The sequence below is a fragment of the Mauremys mutica genome, unplaced genomic scaffold, assembly GCF_020497125.1.
Source record: "Mauremys mutica isolate MM-2020 ecotype Southern unplaced genomic scaffold, ASM2049712v1 000124F_np12_subseq_4991368:5084080_obj, whole genome shotgun sequence".
In the NCBI taxonomy this organism is placed as follows: Eukaryota; Metazoa; Chordata; order Testudines; family Geoemydidae; genus Mauremys; species Mauremys mutica.
The window spans coordinates 37,274-54,532 of record NW_025422857.1 but is presented as its reverse complement, the minus strand read 5'-3'; the positions used below and the strand labels follow the sequence as shown (position 1 = coordinate 54,532).

The 17,259-nt window shown below is 54.0% G+C and overlaps 1 protein-coding gene across 1 annotated transcript in view; it reads right to left on the bottom strand.

Annotated features, from left to right (window-relative positions):
- The window catches only part of LOC123356974 (TANK-binding kinase 1-binding protein 1-like), a 54,531-nt gene that overhangs the window by 22,315 nt on the left and 14,957 nt on the right, over positions 1-17,259 (bottom strand). Inside the window, exons 5-7 of the mRNA XM_045000228.1 lie at positions 16,330-16,483; positions 13,578-13,774; positions 13,045-13,106 (exon numbers count right to left, since the gene is read on the bottom strand). Coding sequence (XP_044856163.1) covers positions 13,045-13,106; positions 13,578-13,774; positions 16,330-16,483 — 413 coding nt within the window. The remainder of the gene's footprint in view (positions 1-13,044; positions 13,107-13,577; positions 13,775-16,329; positions 16,484-17,259) is intronic.

The window sequence follows — 17,259 nt, the reverse complement described above, 5'->3', positions numbered from 1 at the left end:
TGGATTCTATTTCTGGCTCGCTGGACGACCTTGGGTCACCTATCTGTATCTCAGCGTCCCCATCTGCTAAACCGAAAGGATATATTGATCTACCTCCCAAGGGAGTTAAGGGGTTGTCAGTACTGATTAACCCTCACCACCCCCACCCCTATGTTCCAAAGAAACATGAGTCAGGCCTCAAAATTCATGACTGGCATAAAAATCACGAGGCTTAAAAAATAATAATAAACATGGGTTTCATTTTTATTTGCCACCTGGCTTTTGAGCCTTTAAGATACACTGCGGCCACAATTTCAAGCTTTGCTCTGCAACCCACAAGGACTAAACGCTTACTTTTATTTAAATGAACGTCAAGAGTCTCACCAAAGCACAGGACTCGAGGAGCTGGGGCTTTAAGAAAAACACCAAGTGGGGCTAGCTACTCGGCTTAATTTATTAATCTTTATTACATAAATTTGACATCCTTGCATGGAAAGGAATGGGGAGGCTTATGCATAGTTATTTCTCTTAGGCCTTGAAGAGCTGTCAGTTGGAACGGACTTTGGGCTGCTGCTAACCACGGTAGATCTGAATTGATGACTTAAAAATAAAAAGCTCTGTGGCTTGTACTCCATCCTCTGAGCAATCTGGATACAAATCACATGTGGACAAAGGCACTCCATGGATCTAAACCCCTTTACAACTGGGGTTCCAGGTTAGATGGAGAACTGGATGGTGCCCTGTTACTACTGGTTTAGATGAAACTGAAATCTCTCAAACTCAGCCAGTCTCACGAGATTCTGACCCAGAACAGCAAAAATTGCACCAAATCAGGTGATCCAGAAAAATGTATGTGCCCAACAGGAGAAAGAGCGGACGTCACAAGAACAGACTGCATGATCTCAAGCGTCGTCACATTGAATCCAATCCTCAGCCATCATTTTGGCCTCCCACGCTAAACCACAGACCTAAAATTTAATCCACGTCCAGAGGACGCCGACTGTGCAGCCTCAGCCTACTGCTATATACACCAGAGGGAACAAAATCTGCCATGAGGTGAGAACACACTGGTGGAGGAGGAAGGATGGCGTGGTGGCTCAAGCACGACCCTGGCCATCAGAAGACCAGCCTCTGCCAGAGACTTCCTGGGTGACAGAACAAGGAGTAATAGTCTCAAGTTGCAGTGGGGGAGGTCTAGGTTTGATATTAGGAAACACTATTTCACTAGAAGGGTGGTGAAGCACTGGAATGGGTTCCCTAGGGAGGTGGTGGAATCTCCTTCCTTAGAGGTTTTTAAGGTCAGGTTTGACAAAACCTTGGCTGGGATGATTTGAGCAGGGGGTTGGACTAGATGATTTCCTGAGGTCCCTTCCAACACTGATAGTCTATGATTCTATGACCTTGGGCAAGTCCCTTCACTTCCCTGTGCCTCAGCTCCCCAGCTGTAAAATGCAGATAATACATTTAGATTTGGACGTACAGCACCTTGCACAACAGGGCCCTGATCTCAGTTGTGGCCTCTACTAAAGGGCCTTATCCTCAGCTGGTGTACGTGAGCATACTTCACTGAAGCCAGTGGGTGGAGCTGGATAATGGGATTGCCTGCAATTCTGGGGGTGAGGGGAGAGGACTCGATCACCCAGGAGGTCCCTTCCACTCCTGTGTCCCTAGCAACTAAACAGATTTATACCAGATGAAGATCTCATCCAATAATAAGTGAACAGGCAAATCAGGGCCAGATTCTCAGCTGGAGTAACCCTGGCTAGCTCCCCTGAAGACCACACAGCGACACTGCTTTACACGGCTGAGGATCCAAGCGACTGGAGAAGCGGGCCCTTCGCTTCAGAAGAAGAAAGTTGGCTCTGACTCCCGTGACCTACATTGACTTTAGTTCGGCTGCCGCGTGGAACTCGGTCGCTTACTCTTCTACCTCTGCTCACAACCTCGCCTATCGATCGCATTCTTTTACTGGCCGTGAAACCAAACCGAACCAAACAGACCCTGGAGCCCCGCTAGCACCTTTCCTGTCTACACTCCGCCACATTAGAATTAGCCCTTGTGCTCCATGTCATCTTTTATCTGTTCACAAAGCAGAGGCGGCATGCTTGCTAATCTTAGCAGCGCAGAGTTAATCTGGTCTGTGAAAACTCACTCTGTTCTGCTTAATAATACATCACTGTCAGGCCCCCCTCGCCGGCATTGTCCTGTCCCTCTGGACGAGGTTCGATTTGACATGCCAGGAACAGACAACTTGACTTTCCTTGTGCTTCTCTAACCGTGTAGGATTCCGCTTCATGTTACCGGGGGTGGGGGAAGATTGCTGGCTACTTCTCCTAGCTACGCAAGGCTCCCTCTTAGACCCATGTGGGGCTAATCCCCTGCGGACGCAGATCCAGCAGTGGGAAACCAACATGAATGTAGAAACCACAGGACGGATGATCTGAGCAATTGGTTTCACTGCAAAGCTTAAAGGATGATTGATGAGTGATCGTGGGGAAAGAAAGCCATAGCCTCAAACACATGAAGGGATTCTTTTTCTCAACCTCAGCAGAAAGCACTCAGCTGCATCTGGGGCAGAAATTTGCTCTCGGTTAGACCAGCATCAATATGGAGTCACTCCATTTACACTGGTGTGTGGAATGACTTTGGCTTAATCCTGGTGGATCCCAGACCCTAATTTGACTCTAAACCCTTCAAGCAAAGTCCAGGATCTGATCCCCAATCAGAGGGGAAAAAGGAAGGGCCCATATCTTCAATGATGCTGAGTAGCAAGTCCTCCTATTTACCATGGTGGGAATCCACAGCACATATTTATTTTTAGGCAGAACTCTTAGTTGGTTTCAGTGGGAATTATGGCGTAAAATCCAGCACAGCAAAGGATCTGACTCACTGCAACTGTCCAAAGCAGCATTGCCAACTCTTGCAATCTTACCATGAGTCTTGTGGTATTTTGGGGGTATTAAAGACCCAGCTCCTGGAGACATGTGAATATGGGAAAAGCTCGGCTTTCATTCAAAACAAACAAACAAATGTTTCTAGCCCTTATGGCTGCAGATGGAAGCCAGAAAATGTGACCTGAGCATGGAGGAAAGGCTCAAAAATCAGAAAGCAAAAAAACAAACCCAAATTCGTTATATTGTTTTTAAAAATCTCATGATTTTAAAGCCAATCTCACGATTTTCTGGGGCTGGGACTCACAACTGTGGAACGGTTGGGGTCGGCAATACTGAAGAAATTCTAGTAAATCAACATTCTTCCTGATATTTGGGGGTTACTTAATAAGCAAAGAGAAATACTACAACACCGAGTGAAATCTCCCATGCAGAGTGGGAAAGAGTGGGATTCCTGGCTAAAATGCTTCCACCCATCCATCCCCACCCCCAGTGACCTCACATTACACTCCATTGCCTTCAGTGGCACTTCTCTGGCAGGGGACCAGAATCAGGCCCATGGTTTTTTTAGAAAACAAAAGCGTTACTTGGAAAACCGGGTCAGCCTCTGAGATTTTTACCCTGTCAAACTCCTCAGTTGAGTCAGTTTCTGTCTCAGAGACTTATCCTCTCAAACCGAGAGAGGAGCAGAGGCAGGACAGGAAGTCTTACAAACCCGCTCAGAGGGCATGCTCCCCTGCACCACTTGCAAGAATCCCCAAGGACATGCCGCCACAAGCTAAGCATGTCTTCTCCACGCATCGCTTTCAAGGCTTGATGTCCAGAGGGCGATGCCCACCCGCGGCTCCCACTGACTTCAACATGGCGTGGTGGATTACACAGCGTCTCTGAACATCAGGCTCTGATTCGGCTCTCACTTGTGCCAGGTGGCATGAGACCAGAATCGGGCCCCACAGGGGGCTCAGGATCAGGCCATCCAGGAGTCACAGGATGCCCTGCCCACCCTTGGGAGACAATCCCACACCCCAGCAGAGCTCAGTATCTACCAGCCTTTCCTGCTATTCAGGCCCTCCTTAAAATCCCAATCCTAGTTCTATGGACTATCTCTGCTCCATCCCCTCCCTCCACACAACCAAGAGTCTTCCCTTGGGTAGAGCAGCGTAACTCCACACAACGCTTTCCCAGCAGCACGCCGGAGCAGAGACTCGGCCCGCGGGGAAATCAGTGAGCGTCTTGCAGCGTTACGCAGAAGAACTGACCTTCACTGCTCTTTGTTTGTTTAACTATGGCCATTTTTCTCAGCACCGTTATTTCTTTCAAAACTCGGGAGGGCTTTTGTTGATTCCTTTTTAATTTTCCAAGGTGATGTTTGAAGGGAATGTGTGGCGGAATTCTGCATAAGAGTTTCACGAACTAAAGGCCTGATTATCTTCAGTGGCATTTTTACCATCAGGCTTTTTTCAAGATCCCCTGGGCTAGATCTCCCTCAGCAATCCTGACTTCCATGGAGCTACTCCAACTGATACCAGCTGAGGATCTGATCCAGATGTAGGACCTGGAGCGCCTGCCATTTAACCTCAGTGGGAGTAAGACCAGGACTAAAGGCTCACGGGTTTCATCTCCAGAATTCTGCTCTGTTGTCATCTCATTGATTTTGCAACTAAAGGCCCATTCCCTGAGCAACCAGTGCAATGAACTGGCTAGTGTAGCTGAGTCACCGCTGCCCTCTGCTGGATACCATCGGAACTGCATAACTGCCTGCCATACGCCTTGTACTGCAGCTAGCGCTGGTTCAGAATTTTTCAACTCAACTTTTCTGGGGGGAAGGGAGGGGGTCAGAAAGGGCCAATTTGCTGAAACCAAAACTTTTTGTAGGAAAAGCTTTGGCAGAAAGGCGTTTCAGGTGCAGGAGGGACTTTCTTGTCAAAGCAAGAACAATATCTCCCAATCGCCAATGGCTTGGGTGCTCCCCTGCGATGTAGGAGGGACAGGTTCAGGTCCCCGTTCTGCCTGGTTTGGAGCAGGGATTGAAGATAGATCCTGCACATGCAATGCTCTGGGGTGAGGTCGGTCTCTCATTTTTCAAAAAATGAGCAAAAGTCTTGGTTTTGTCCCTAGTGTGGAACCGGGTATTTATTTTACTCTCAAAGTTTTTTGCAGGATGGGATGGGGGGGGGTTAATAGGAGCCTATATAAGAAAAAGACCCCAAAATCAGGACTGTCCCTATAAAATCAGGACATCTGGTCACCCTACACCCAGCTCTAACTGCATGTAGCTGAAGGAGGGTCTCCTTCGGTTCTGAAGCAGGAGGATCCAGATCTTACTCTGTTGTCAATTTCTAAGAGGCCATAGACACGTTACAATATTAGATATAGGAGAGGAATCCTGCAATTAGCGGATACAAGCTAGGACGGGGGGGGGGGGGGGTTCCATATCTGTTATTTCAGTTACATGTGGTTTGTTTCTTTTTTTTACTTGTGATTATATTTTTCACAAAAGGTTCCTTAATGCCCCAGAACTGAACAAAAGCAAGATGCTATCTTCTTGTGGCATTTCCTACCATCGCGCGGTAGTAACGCCCCATGGACAGCAGATCCAGCTTTATTTTCGGCACCGTAAACTGGCAAATTTAAAAACGGCCAGTGAGAAACCAAGATGAATACCAGCACTGAACTAGCCAGAGTAAATCCAGGTTCCACCCTCTGGAAAGATCAAACCACGCAAGTCCTGACTAAAGCAAAAGTCACCACTGAAGCCAGTTTAGGACCACACAATGGGCTCCAGTATCTGCTTGTGCTCGTGTAAATCTGGAGTGAACTCTACTGACATCCATGAAATCCACTCCACTGACACCTGGGCAGAATCAAGCCCAGACAGATTAAGTGGCTTGCCCGATTTTAAACCTTTCAAGGCTTTGGTAGCAACTACACCTGGTGCTGGCTCTCTGGTGCACAGGGGTAAGTTTCACCCCAAACAAGTCAGAAATAGAACCCAGGCACCCCGGGCTGAAACCTCCGGGTGCTACCGCAAAGAACACTCGCCAAAGGCCAGGCAGCATAGCTGGGAGCAGAACCCACATGCTTTGCCTCTAGTGTCACAGTGCCTCTCTTACACACATGGACTCGCGCTGAGCGCATCTCTGCCGCAACCTCGTGCCATGCTTAGGGCCAAGGGGAGCAGCGAGCAAAGCTGAAGACGCTTAGCGAAGAGTTCACAGCAGCCGAGCCTTGCAGACACTGCAGCTGGGTCTCCGCAAACAATGAGAGACCACATTTGTCCCGCTGGATACAAGAGGTCCACATAAACTCAAACCCTCTTCAAAACCTAAGGAGGAAGGGGAGGGGAGTTCATTTAGCCACGAGAGGCACTCACAGCTAGGTCCCAGCATAGCCAGACCGGCAACCAAGCACCATCTGTCTTTTGCAGAGGAGTCGATCAATGGGAGTATGTACTTACAGTTCATTCAAAATCTTTAATCTCCTCTCCCTGCGTCTAGCTGCAGAGGCATCCTGGCTCTCTGCTAAGGGCTTTCATTGCTCAGCACAAACAGCTAGAGAACACCAGTGGTGTTGTGCTTTTCACACATTTGATTCACACTCACTTTTAGAATGAGCTCATGCAAATGTAGCTGGCCTCCCGGAGATCAAAAGCTCGCATCACACCTCTCTGAGCTAGGGTGTGTTGCAAGGAAAAAAAAAAAAAAAAAGCACAGCTGCAAATGTCCCCACGGCAGTGTCCGGCCAATGCCGCTTATGATGAAACAAACGAACAAACAATACCCCTGCGTTAAATGAACAGCCAGGCAGCAAGGCCCAGACAAGACTTTAATGAAGGCGTTATTAAGCACAAGGGTGAGATAAAGAAATGGTTACCGTCTGCCAGTAAAGCAGCAGCAATCAGACACACGACTGGATGGTCCGAACACATCAAGTCTAGCAGGGTGTAAAATACAGTTCTCTCAGCTGGCAACTTTTCATGCCACCGTGTCTTCTAAATTAAGGACCCAGGAGAGCTGAATTTCATTAGCTGGATGACACATTCAAGGTGCAAAGATCTTTCCTTCCTTCCTGGAGGGGATGGCGGGCGGGGGGGGGGGGGGGACGGTATCGCTGGCGTTCTCAGAGTATAGATTTTGATGCGACAGATTTAGATGACATGCATTCTTCACTAACAATTTAATAGGATTGTGCGTCAGTGCTGGGAGGCGACAGGGAGGGCATGCGTATGTGCGAGCTGCGTATGATGCGTTAATGATTCCTACTCTGAGGCCGAGAAAAACCCAAGTGGTTCATGCAGGCAGGTGGGGGAAGCGTCGGCTAGTAGACCCCACAACTACGTTTGATTTGCAGCTCACGTCCACGTACCCGCACTCACAGATGCTGGAACTTGGGGTGCGGGGGGTGCTTCAGCCACCCGAGTACGTCCTGCCCAGACCCCCGGGGTACGTACTCGGGAGTAAGCCCAAACTGCTGCCCGGCCTGTCCCGGCTTCGCTGCTGTTTTCAGCGTGCTAGCTCTGTTTGAGCTAACATGGGTCCACAGACGCGAGCTCCTCACCTCCCGGCTCAACCGCAGACGTAGACTAAGAACCAGGACTCCAGTTACAGTCCCTGCTCCGCCACTAATTCACGGCTCGTCAGTTTCCTTGTCAGCAAAACAGGCTAAGGAAAGAAGAATCACTCGGACTCTTACTACAACGCACCTGGAGTCAGTGTCAGGATTCTTTATACCACCATCCCCCGCCTCCTTTTACAAATGGGGAAACTGAGGCACAGAGCAGGGCTGCCACTTGCACCAGGGTTGCACAAGAGAAGGCAGGAACGGAACCCAGATGGCCCAACTCCTAGTCCTGGCCCATCCCCCAACTCGAAGTGGTGCGGACAGGCTGCGTTAATTAGCGCTCGTTAAAGCACTTTTGGAGCCTGGTGTGAAAAGAGCCCCGGAAGTGCAAAGCTTCACAAGGTACAAATCCATCCCGGAACAGCAAGAAGCTGGAATGATGGCGATGCTGGTACCCACTGATCGCTTACACGCACCTGCCGCGTGGGAACACAGGATGGGCTCACTGGCTACCGACTTCCAGGCTAGCTAGGAAATCGGAGGGGACAGGGAGCAGGCATCCCAGCAGTTAGCACCGACCCAGAACCACCACCTGCTGCTGTCTATCACTCTCTTCTCCCCACCAGACCTCACTAACACCAACCCCAAAGGAGAAGCTCGTTAGTATGACGGTTGAGGGGAGGGGTGCTCCATGAGGGACCCCCCCACACACAGTTTGGAAGGTGCATCTTCCCTCCCCCCCTTCCTTTAGAACCTGCCTCGGCTTCTGCCTGATTAGCTGCAACAGCAGCACTGGCATGGCCCTTGTGTGCAGGAAATGAGCCCGAGGATCCCCTGGGGAGGGATTCCCAGCAGAGCAGAGATAATGAAAGAGGGAATCCAGTAATCAGCTTCATGAGCGGAGGAGCCGACTTGGAAACACACCAAATGTTTACCCAGCTGATAATCAAGGACGCACAGGGGGTGGCGGAATCCCAGACGCTGGAGCAGGCAGGCCAGCGTGGGCTGTTTTCCAGGGGGCTGACTCTGCGACAGTTTAATTACGGAGGTGTCCTCCCAGGGCGGACGGCTGCGCCTGGCATGATTCAAAGAGGCCAATTCCCATCTCGGGCAGACTTGAAGCCAGCTGCCAACTGCGAGGAGCTCCATCGAAGCCCATGGAGCCAGGCCGGCATGTGACCAGGATCGGATGGGAGCCCTGAAATTTTCTCTTGGCCGCTCGAGGTGCAGAGCGCTGAAATCGGGAGTCCCCGCTCTGCAGTTCAGGGCCAGGCCGAGCATTGCGCCCGCTGCCCCAGGGACACCACTGCCGAGGGCAAGTGTGGAGATCCAACCACCCTTCCTTTCGATCCACAGCCTCTCCGGTGAGACTGCTAACGAGGGTGCCAGCTAATGGGACTGAGACACTCCCCTCCCCAACTCATTTCACGGAGGCCTCCAAACAGCTTCCAGCCATCCCAGCTGTTCCCCATGTTTCTCAGATACCCAGCTGCCTTGCAGGCGCTGTTTTCCCAGGCCCTGTTACAGCCTGGAGCACCCAGTACCTGGGTGACACGGGCTCGATGGAAGGATTGGATGGTGTCCTGATGGAGCAAGCGTCACATGATTCCTTCACTGCCGGGCCCGTCTCTGCTGTGGCCTCCAGCAGGAACCACGGGCCCGAGTCTCCATTTTGGGGCCTGATTCTCAGTGACTGTTCTTTCACTTGGGACAGAGAGGGCGAAGGTGACTCAGGGCTGCTCTAACTGACCTCCATCCAGTCCCTACTTGGGATGGGGATGGGGGGAGCAGGACGGGGGATTCTGAAGGGCTGTTTACAGCCAATTCCAGTCGTCTTTAAGCTGAGGGAGCAGCCTGACCAAGCCTCCATGGAACAAAATCAGGGCCTCTGTATGATCAGTTACCCTAGTTCAGGGCAATTTTCAGGGCACTCGTCAGGCTGCCAGCTCCCCGGCTGTTGCCTCTTTTGGACGGAGCCCCGTGTCTCTCCCCCTTCAGGCCGGGGTGTTCCCAGGCTGCCCAGTTCCCTGCCTTTCACTGTGTATTTCCCAGCACAGACAGGCTGTCCGAGACTGACAATAGAGCGACTGTCAACAGTTAGAAGTCACCGCGCGGCACTTCCCAGGCAAGCCGACTTTGCTCTGAAGGTAAAAAGCATTACAGAGAAAACATTACGAATAACGAAAGAACCCACGTGCATGCTAATGAGCTCACCAGAATTCGCCCTGACCCTAGCAGGGCTTCGGGAGGGATAAGTCCTTCAGCCCTCCCCCACCCACCCACCCAAGGGAAGTCCTTGAGGTTACCAGTTCATCACAGCTTCAGCGCCGAACAAGCCCCAGTCCTTCCAACCCTCCCTCTCTGGACCTGTCCGCTTGCTGGATCAGGAAGAAGGCCGGTTTAAAACCAGGCTCCTTATCCAAACCCCCTTGCTTTGTCTGTTGGTCCCTGGAGTATTCATGCTCCTTTCCAGGGGGCCCTTTCTGCGGAGATGTTACAACCTGAGGGAACTTGCCCTGTCAGTCGCCCCCTGCTGTTCTCCTATTCACCCTTCGTCAGTCGCCCTCTGCTGTTCTCCTATTCACCCTTCCTCAGTGTCAGTCGTCCCCTGCTGTTCTCCTATTCACCCTTCCTGAGGAAACACAGACAATCGCACAAGGGATACACACACGGACACACGCCACCTGGTCTGCTTGTGCCTTCCCCTTGTGTGAGACACGTCAGGGACTGAACCGGGGAACTCCAGAGCTAAAAGCAGGAGCTGCTACTGCTTGAGCGAAACAGCCAAGCGCCCCCAGCTGACTCATACCCTCTGCAGGTCAGGCACGGCGGAGGCACTCACCAGCACCAGTATGACCACCACCATAAGGGGCAAGGCAACGGGCAGCCGGGAGACAGACACCCAAAAGCCCCTGTAAGCACGCAGCCCCCCTGCGTTCTTCCCTCGACTTCCCAGCGATCATCACAAAACCCACCATCAGTTCAACAGCAGGAGGGAGGCGAGTTCTCCATTTTCACAGCCATGGCAGGTATTTTTCAACGGAAGCAGATGACGCCAGTAATACAGTCTCTCTCCCTCTCTCTCTCTCTCTCTCTCTCACTCACACACACACACACACACACACACGAGTCTGGCACAAGTGATTCGGACATTGGTGAGAAAGGAGGATGTTTTTAAAAGCCTTTCCCCCTTCTCCTCCCCATCCCCTCCTCCACACAGCACGCTCAGCTTGTTAGAGTTCGGACAGTCTATCGACTTCCAGGGCCTCGGGAATAGGATGTGAGGCCAAGTGGCTTTGAACTGTTTATTTTCAACTCTTCAGCAGCTGATGTGCAATCAGGAGTCACAGGCGCTCCCGAGATGGGGGTGGCTGAACTGGGGGCAGCCCGTTCAGTAACCACACCGGGGCGGTTAGCAGGGCTCAGTGTAATATTCCCACCTTTCTGTTGCCACACTGAACAGGAGATAATCCTTTGCGAGTGGCAGAGAAGCAACCAGGTAGGCTTGAGTCTCTCCAGTGCCCCAAGAGCAAGAGAGATCGGGCATCTAGAACTCGCTAGGACACTCATTCCGAGCGGCATGGCCTGGCAGTAGCACCTAGAACCCTCCACCGAGATTGGGACCCCCATGGTGCTAGGCGTTGTACAAATACAGGAGAGATGCTCCCTACCCCAAGGAAGCCACAGGGTGGGGAAGGGAGAGAGAAGCACAGAGAGGGGAAGGGACTGACTGAAGGTTGCACACTAGGTTAGTGGCAGAGGCAGAAACAGCCCCCAGGGTCTACTAAATGCTATCCATTGCCTTACCCACTAGAGCAATGATCCACACGGTGGGCTAGTGGTTAGAGCAGAGGCCTGCTGGGCTCTGTCCCTGCCCAAGTACCGAGCTCCCACAGCAGCCAATGGGATCTTTGGTGAGTCGCTGTCTCACTCGATGCCTCAGTTTACCCCTCTGTGCACTGGACAGAAGAGTAGATACCGCCCTCACCGGGTACTGCAAGGTTTAACCCTTTGGGCCAGGGGCACAAGGTGGGGAAGGGAAGGTCAAACACTCGTCATGCCAGGTACCAGGACAAGCTCGCTGCTGCCCCCTGGAGTGCATCCACCCAGCCGCTTCACCTCGGCTGCCCTCCTCAGCGCAGGCAGCTCCGCCGTGCAGGGGCCGCTCACGCGCCTCGCCTGTCGGCCTGCGACAGCTCTCCCAGGAGACGCTCCCCGACGGGTTGACAAGAAGTGTCAGCCAGGTGATATGTGATACCAGGCGCCGGGGTGGCACTCCGGGTGAGGGCACTCGGGGAGAAACCATGCGGGAGAAGGACCCTAGGAGCCGAACCCGCCGGGCTTTTCTCACAGGGTTTGCTATGCCAGCCATCGGGCACGCATGTCGTCAGGGGGCCCTGGGGGCACGTGCACAAGGAGATCCGGATCCCTGAACGGGCCGGACTCCCTACACCGGCCCCCTGGGGTGACCAGGCAGCGCCGCACAGCAGCTACTCGGCGAGGGACTGATATCCCTACGCCAAACACTCCTCCCATCAGATATCTCTGCGCCACACACTGCCCCCACACCGGAGGTACCCCTACGCCACACCCCGTTCCCCCCGAGGTACCCCTACGCCACACGTGTACGCCCTCACCCGAGAGATATCCCTATGCCACACCCCGTTCCCCCCGAGGTATCCCTACGCCACACGTGTACGCCCTCACCCGAGAGATATCCCTACGCCACACCCCGTTCCCCCTGAGGTACCCCTACGCCACACGTGTACGCCCTCACCCGAGAGATATCCCTACGCCACACACCACTTCCCCCGAGGTACCCCTAAGCCACACGTGTACGCCCTCACCCGAGAGATATCCCTACGCCACACCCCGTTCCCCCCGAGGTACCCCTACGCCACACGTGTACGCCCTCACCCGAGAGATATCCCTACGCCACACCCCGTTCCCCCTGAGGTACCCCTATCCACATGAGGCACTCACCCCCCGCCCACACACACAAAGTATCCCTACGCCACACACTTGGAGCACCTCTATTGTCCAGGGAGCCCGACCTGAGGCCGCTAAAAGAGGATCCCGTTTTCACAGTGCCAAGAACCTGCGCTCTTGCCAACTTTAATCAGTGGCTCCGGGCACTCCACCCCTTTGGAAAATCAGGCTCCTTTGAAAGGGTCACAAGTTGGGCTCCCCCCGCCAAATACAGAAACATTGGAAAGTCAGGGCCCCCTGCTGAGCTGAAGCCAGGGATGGTTCAGAGCTGGGTCCGGTGGAAACAGAGTCAGGGCCTGATCCCGCAGCCCCGCTGCTCTCTGACGCCAATGGGATGGAGGGCTGGCGGCTTGGGCCCATGGGCGTTATTGATCCAGAGACTCAGAGCAGGCAAACAGCTGGGGGAAGGGGCCCTTGCACCGTGTCTCTCATCGTTTCTCTCCCACTAAGGGCCAGTTCAGACCAAGGCTCCTGGGCCACCTCAAAGGCAAGAGAAGCATCCAGCTGCCAAGTCATTCGCCTCACAGATCTGGCCACCCACATCCTGCATCGGGCGGGGCAGGATTCTCCCCCTCCCACCCCGGGTTACGCAGAAGCACATCCGTCCGTACTGACGGGTACTCACTGGTCATCACCGACTTTCTTCACCCAGGCCATATCCCGCTCCGACTGACTGGTCGCCAGGTCCTAGGGAACATCAGACAACCCCTATTACCATCAGCAGGGAGCCCCAACCCTTCACGCACACACTCCGGGGCAGCTCTGATCCCGGTCCCAGTGGATTTCCCAGTCTCCCCAGCTGGTAACCCAGCCATCCCCTCTCTCCCCTGCTGTTGCGTTCTCAGGGACAGAGACCAGGACCAGGCTCAGGTCTCTGCCCATCATGACTCCACCCGGCCCAAGGGGATGCTCCAGAGGTACAGCAGTGGGGCCGAGAGCGGGACCCACCCCTGCCTGAGCTCTCAGCTGGAGAGGGAGGGGCACAGGTTTGCAACCATCCCTGGGTGCTCCCGGCAAACAGAAGCCCCGATTCCAAATGGCAGCAAGGCCCCAGTACAGGACTGGGCCTCTGCTCTTTCACGGGGCCTGATCCTGCAAGGAGTCCGGGGCAGGATCGGGCCCAGGTGAGCACCCGCAGCGGCCCGACTGCCCCCTCACCTGCGCCCGGGTCTCCTGGAGCTGCTTCAGCTCAGACTGCAGCCTCTCGCACTCTGCCTTCATCTGCTCCTCCCGGCGCTGCGAGCTCTGGGCTTCGTGCCGGGCCTCCTCCAGCTCGGCCTCCAGCCTGTGCACCTCCAGCTCGCTGGGCTGCTCCAGGCTGCGGGAGCTCTGCCAGCTCATCGAGTGATCCAGCACTGGGGGGGGGATGGGACAATGCCGGTGAAGGGAGGCGCTGCAGGGAGGCAGACCCACCCCAATTGGCACAGGCTGGCTCCCTCTACCTGCCTCCCTTCCGCCAGCATCCCTCTCCCGGGGGGGAGGTCAGAACACAAAAGCCCAATTGGGGTCAGCCCCACAGAAAGAAACGAACAACCGGCCCCGTCTCTGTAACAAACCAAAGCAAGAACTGCCCAGGGAACAGACGCCACGTACAAACGGGCACTCCCGTCTGCAGCTAGCGTGAAACCAGGGCCCTGCACCTCCGAGGCACCGTCTGCTGCCTCTAGAGCAGTTAGCCAGGCCCCGCTCCTCGCTGGGGCCGGCCGTTAGGAGGAGACATGACCCCGTGTCTGGGTTACACATGGTCCCAGCCCAGCCCAGTAAGAGCCTGAGAGCTCTGGCTTGACAGCCCCAGGGCCTGATCCCTCGCTGGGGTAAACCAGCATCAGTCCACTGGCGCCAAGGGGCCAGATCCCCAGCGGGCGTCAATCGATCCAGCTCCGCGGACAGCAACGCCTGAGCTGAGGAACTGGCCAGCAGCCCACGTCTGGTGCCCAGACACCCAAGGTGGCAGCTTCCTCTTTGGTTTTCAATGATCCCTTCCTTGAATTGTATTTAACGGCAGGTTTCACACTCGCCCCAGTGACTCGTGCTGCTCGGTAATTAGCCGCCCTGATTAGAGCATCTTTATTCCGCTGCAGCTCATCCCGGAAGTGCCTGTGCCAGACGGATGAGGCTGGCAGCTGTGGCTCTCAGGGGTGAAGAAGTCACAGGGGGTGGCCAGGGTTCCCTTTTCTATGGCAAGGGGAACTAGGGTGACCAGATGTCCGGATTTTATAGGGACAGTCCCGATTTTTGGGCCTTTTTCTTATATAGGCTCCTATTACCCCCCACCCCCTGTCCCGATTTTTCACATTTGCTGTCTGGTCACCCTAGGGGGATCACTCGAGTCTTGGGCACCTTTAACATGAGTCAAGCCACAAGCAGCATGGGGGGGATCAGTCCTTCTCCCACCATCACCAAAGACTCCTCGGCACTCGTTAGCGAAACCACCACTAGGAGAAGCAGCTGGTGATCAAAGAGCCGGTGGGTTTGCTTTGCAGGCTGCTCTTACACCAGCTCACAGAGGGATGGGGTCCAGGCACGGAACCGGGAGGCAGGAGCTCACTTCCCCCCGCCCCCCTGTGCCTCTCTGCTTCTCCCTCACCCATCCCGTGACTCTGGAGGAGAACGGTGTCTCGCTCCCAGAGCGCGGCACAGCTTGGCCGGTGTCCCCAGAGCTACCCTCCCGCTCGGAGATCCAGGTGCTATCAGAGCGGCAACGGCTGTTATTTCATCGGGAGCATCCATCCAGCTGTGAACAGCTGGTCTGCGCCATCTCCCCCACTAAAGCCATGGAAAGGGACTCGGTGTTTCCGGGTGGCAGGGAGTCTGAAACGAGCCATTAACCAGGCTTGTGGCAGGCTTCAGAAACAGAAGCGACAACCGGAGGGGCTGCAGTGCCCTCTTCTGGCCGGAAAGCACCGTGCCTCAGCACGGGACCCTGGCGTGGTTTGATCCCCGTCCCTTCGAGCGGCCCGGAGCTGTGCCATAGAGCTGTTCTTTTCAGCGGTGACATAAAGATACCGAAAGCATCAGCGGCCCACAGTACTCTGCAAGCTAACAGGCCGGACTCAGAACCACCCCAAATAGGCCCATCAGTGGCTATTAGCCAGGATGGGCAGGGATGGTGTCCCCGGCCTCTGTTTGCCAGAAACTGGGAATGAACGACAGGGGATGGATCACTTGATGATTCCCTGTTCTGTTTATTCCCTCTGAAGCACCTGGCAGTAGCCACTGTGGGAAGACAGGATGCTGGGCTAGATGGACCTTTGGTCTGATCCAGTCTGGCCTTTCTTATGTAGGGTATAATTCCACGGCCTGCGTTGTGCGGGAGGTCAGATTAGCTCAGTGTCTCTCAACCTATTTACCAACATCGGCCGCATATGCAGCTCTCGATGTCTTATGTGGGCGCATCTACCCTATATACTACCTATATGGCCCTGAGGATGTCACATGGGCCGCAGCTGTGTGCTGATTGGGCCACAAGCAGCCCGTGGGCCTTGGGTTGAGAACCACTGGTTTAGACAGTCATAATGATGCCTTTTGGTGCTAAAATCTAGAAACCCTATAAAATATTAATTAGGCTAAAGAACACCTCATAGCGGGACTCCATTCTGGAGGCCGGGATGAGGAGGGAGAGGGCAGCGCACTCCAACTATTCCCTGCTTCCCAGGGCCCATACAGCACCATGCAAAGCAGAGTGTAAGTTAGAGCAACCCCGAGGCTGCTCTAAACACCAATGACTGGGCAGACCCACGAGTGCCCCACAATGCAGTGAGCAGAAAAATGGCCTTAAGGAGCTGGGAATCCAGGCCAGTGAGGGCATAAGCCCCCACGTATTACAAGTCCCTCTACAATGGCCAACATGACGCAGGGTCCACGCTGGGGAAGACCAAACATCTTCCCAGGGCAGAAACGAAAAACTCACCATGTGTCAGGCCAGGGCTTCCGTGGAGCGACAGGTATTGGACCTCCTGGTTCTGCAGCTGGGAGTTGAGGTTCTGGAAGGAGTTGCCATCTCTCTGTCTCAGCTGCTGCTCCAGGCTCCGGATCCGATTCAGATGAGTCTCCACCAAAGCTCTCTGGGGAGGAGGGGAAAAAAGGGGGTGCAGAAAGAGGGTGAAGGAAAGGGATCTGTGCTGCAAGTATATCCCCCCACCCTCTACACACGCAACCCTTTGCACACCACGTGGTTTGTGGGCCCTTTCTGCATGTGGTGCACGGGGCTGTACAATCTGAACTTACACGCCAGAGCCCGAGAGCTAATCTTATGGCCACTACTGTGGCTGACACACCAGGGATTGAACTGGGGACCTCCTGAACTAAAACCAGGAACTGTTACAGCTTGAGTGAAAGCTCTGCAGCTGGCCTGTGTAACAGACTCTGATCCCCCGCAGATCAGTACCTGTAACGCGCACTCACCAGGCGGTTACACAAACACCTATGAGATTCAGTAGCTGAAATCTGCCCCCCGCACTGGGTGTATTTTCAAATTCCAATAGGAGTTGGGTGCCTAACTCCCTTAGACACTTCAGAAAAATCCCAGCAATGGACCGTCAACCACAGCAAAAGCCACCAGCTCAATCGTCACACCTGAGCGCTGCATAAACCACAGTCCCTGTGTCTCCTCTCGGTCCCACCCACACAGACACGTCTGCACCCCGAAAACAACATTCAGCTGGATCCTCTTTGCCTGATCTTTTGAATTCCTGGGTGGCCTTGGGTGCGCCTTTGTCTTGGAGACGGCTTTTGTTACTTACATTCCACCAAAATGAAGGGCAGTTGTTAAACTAATGAACGCGAGAGGTTTTTACCCAGCCCACTTAACAACAATAAGGTTAAAAGCACTCGGGAGGAC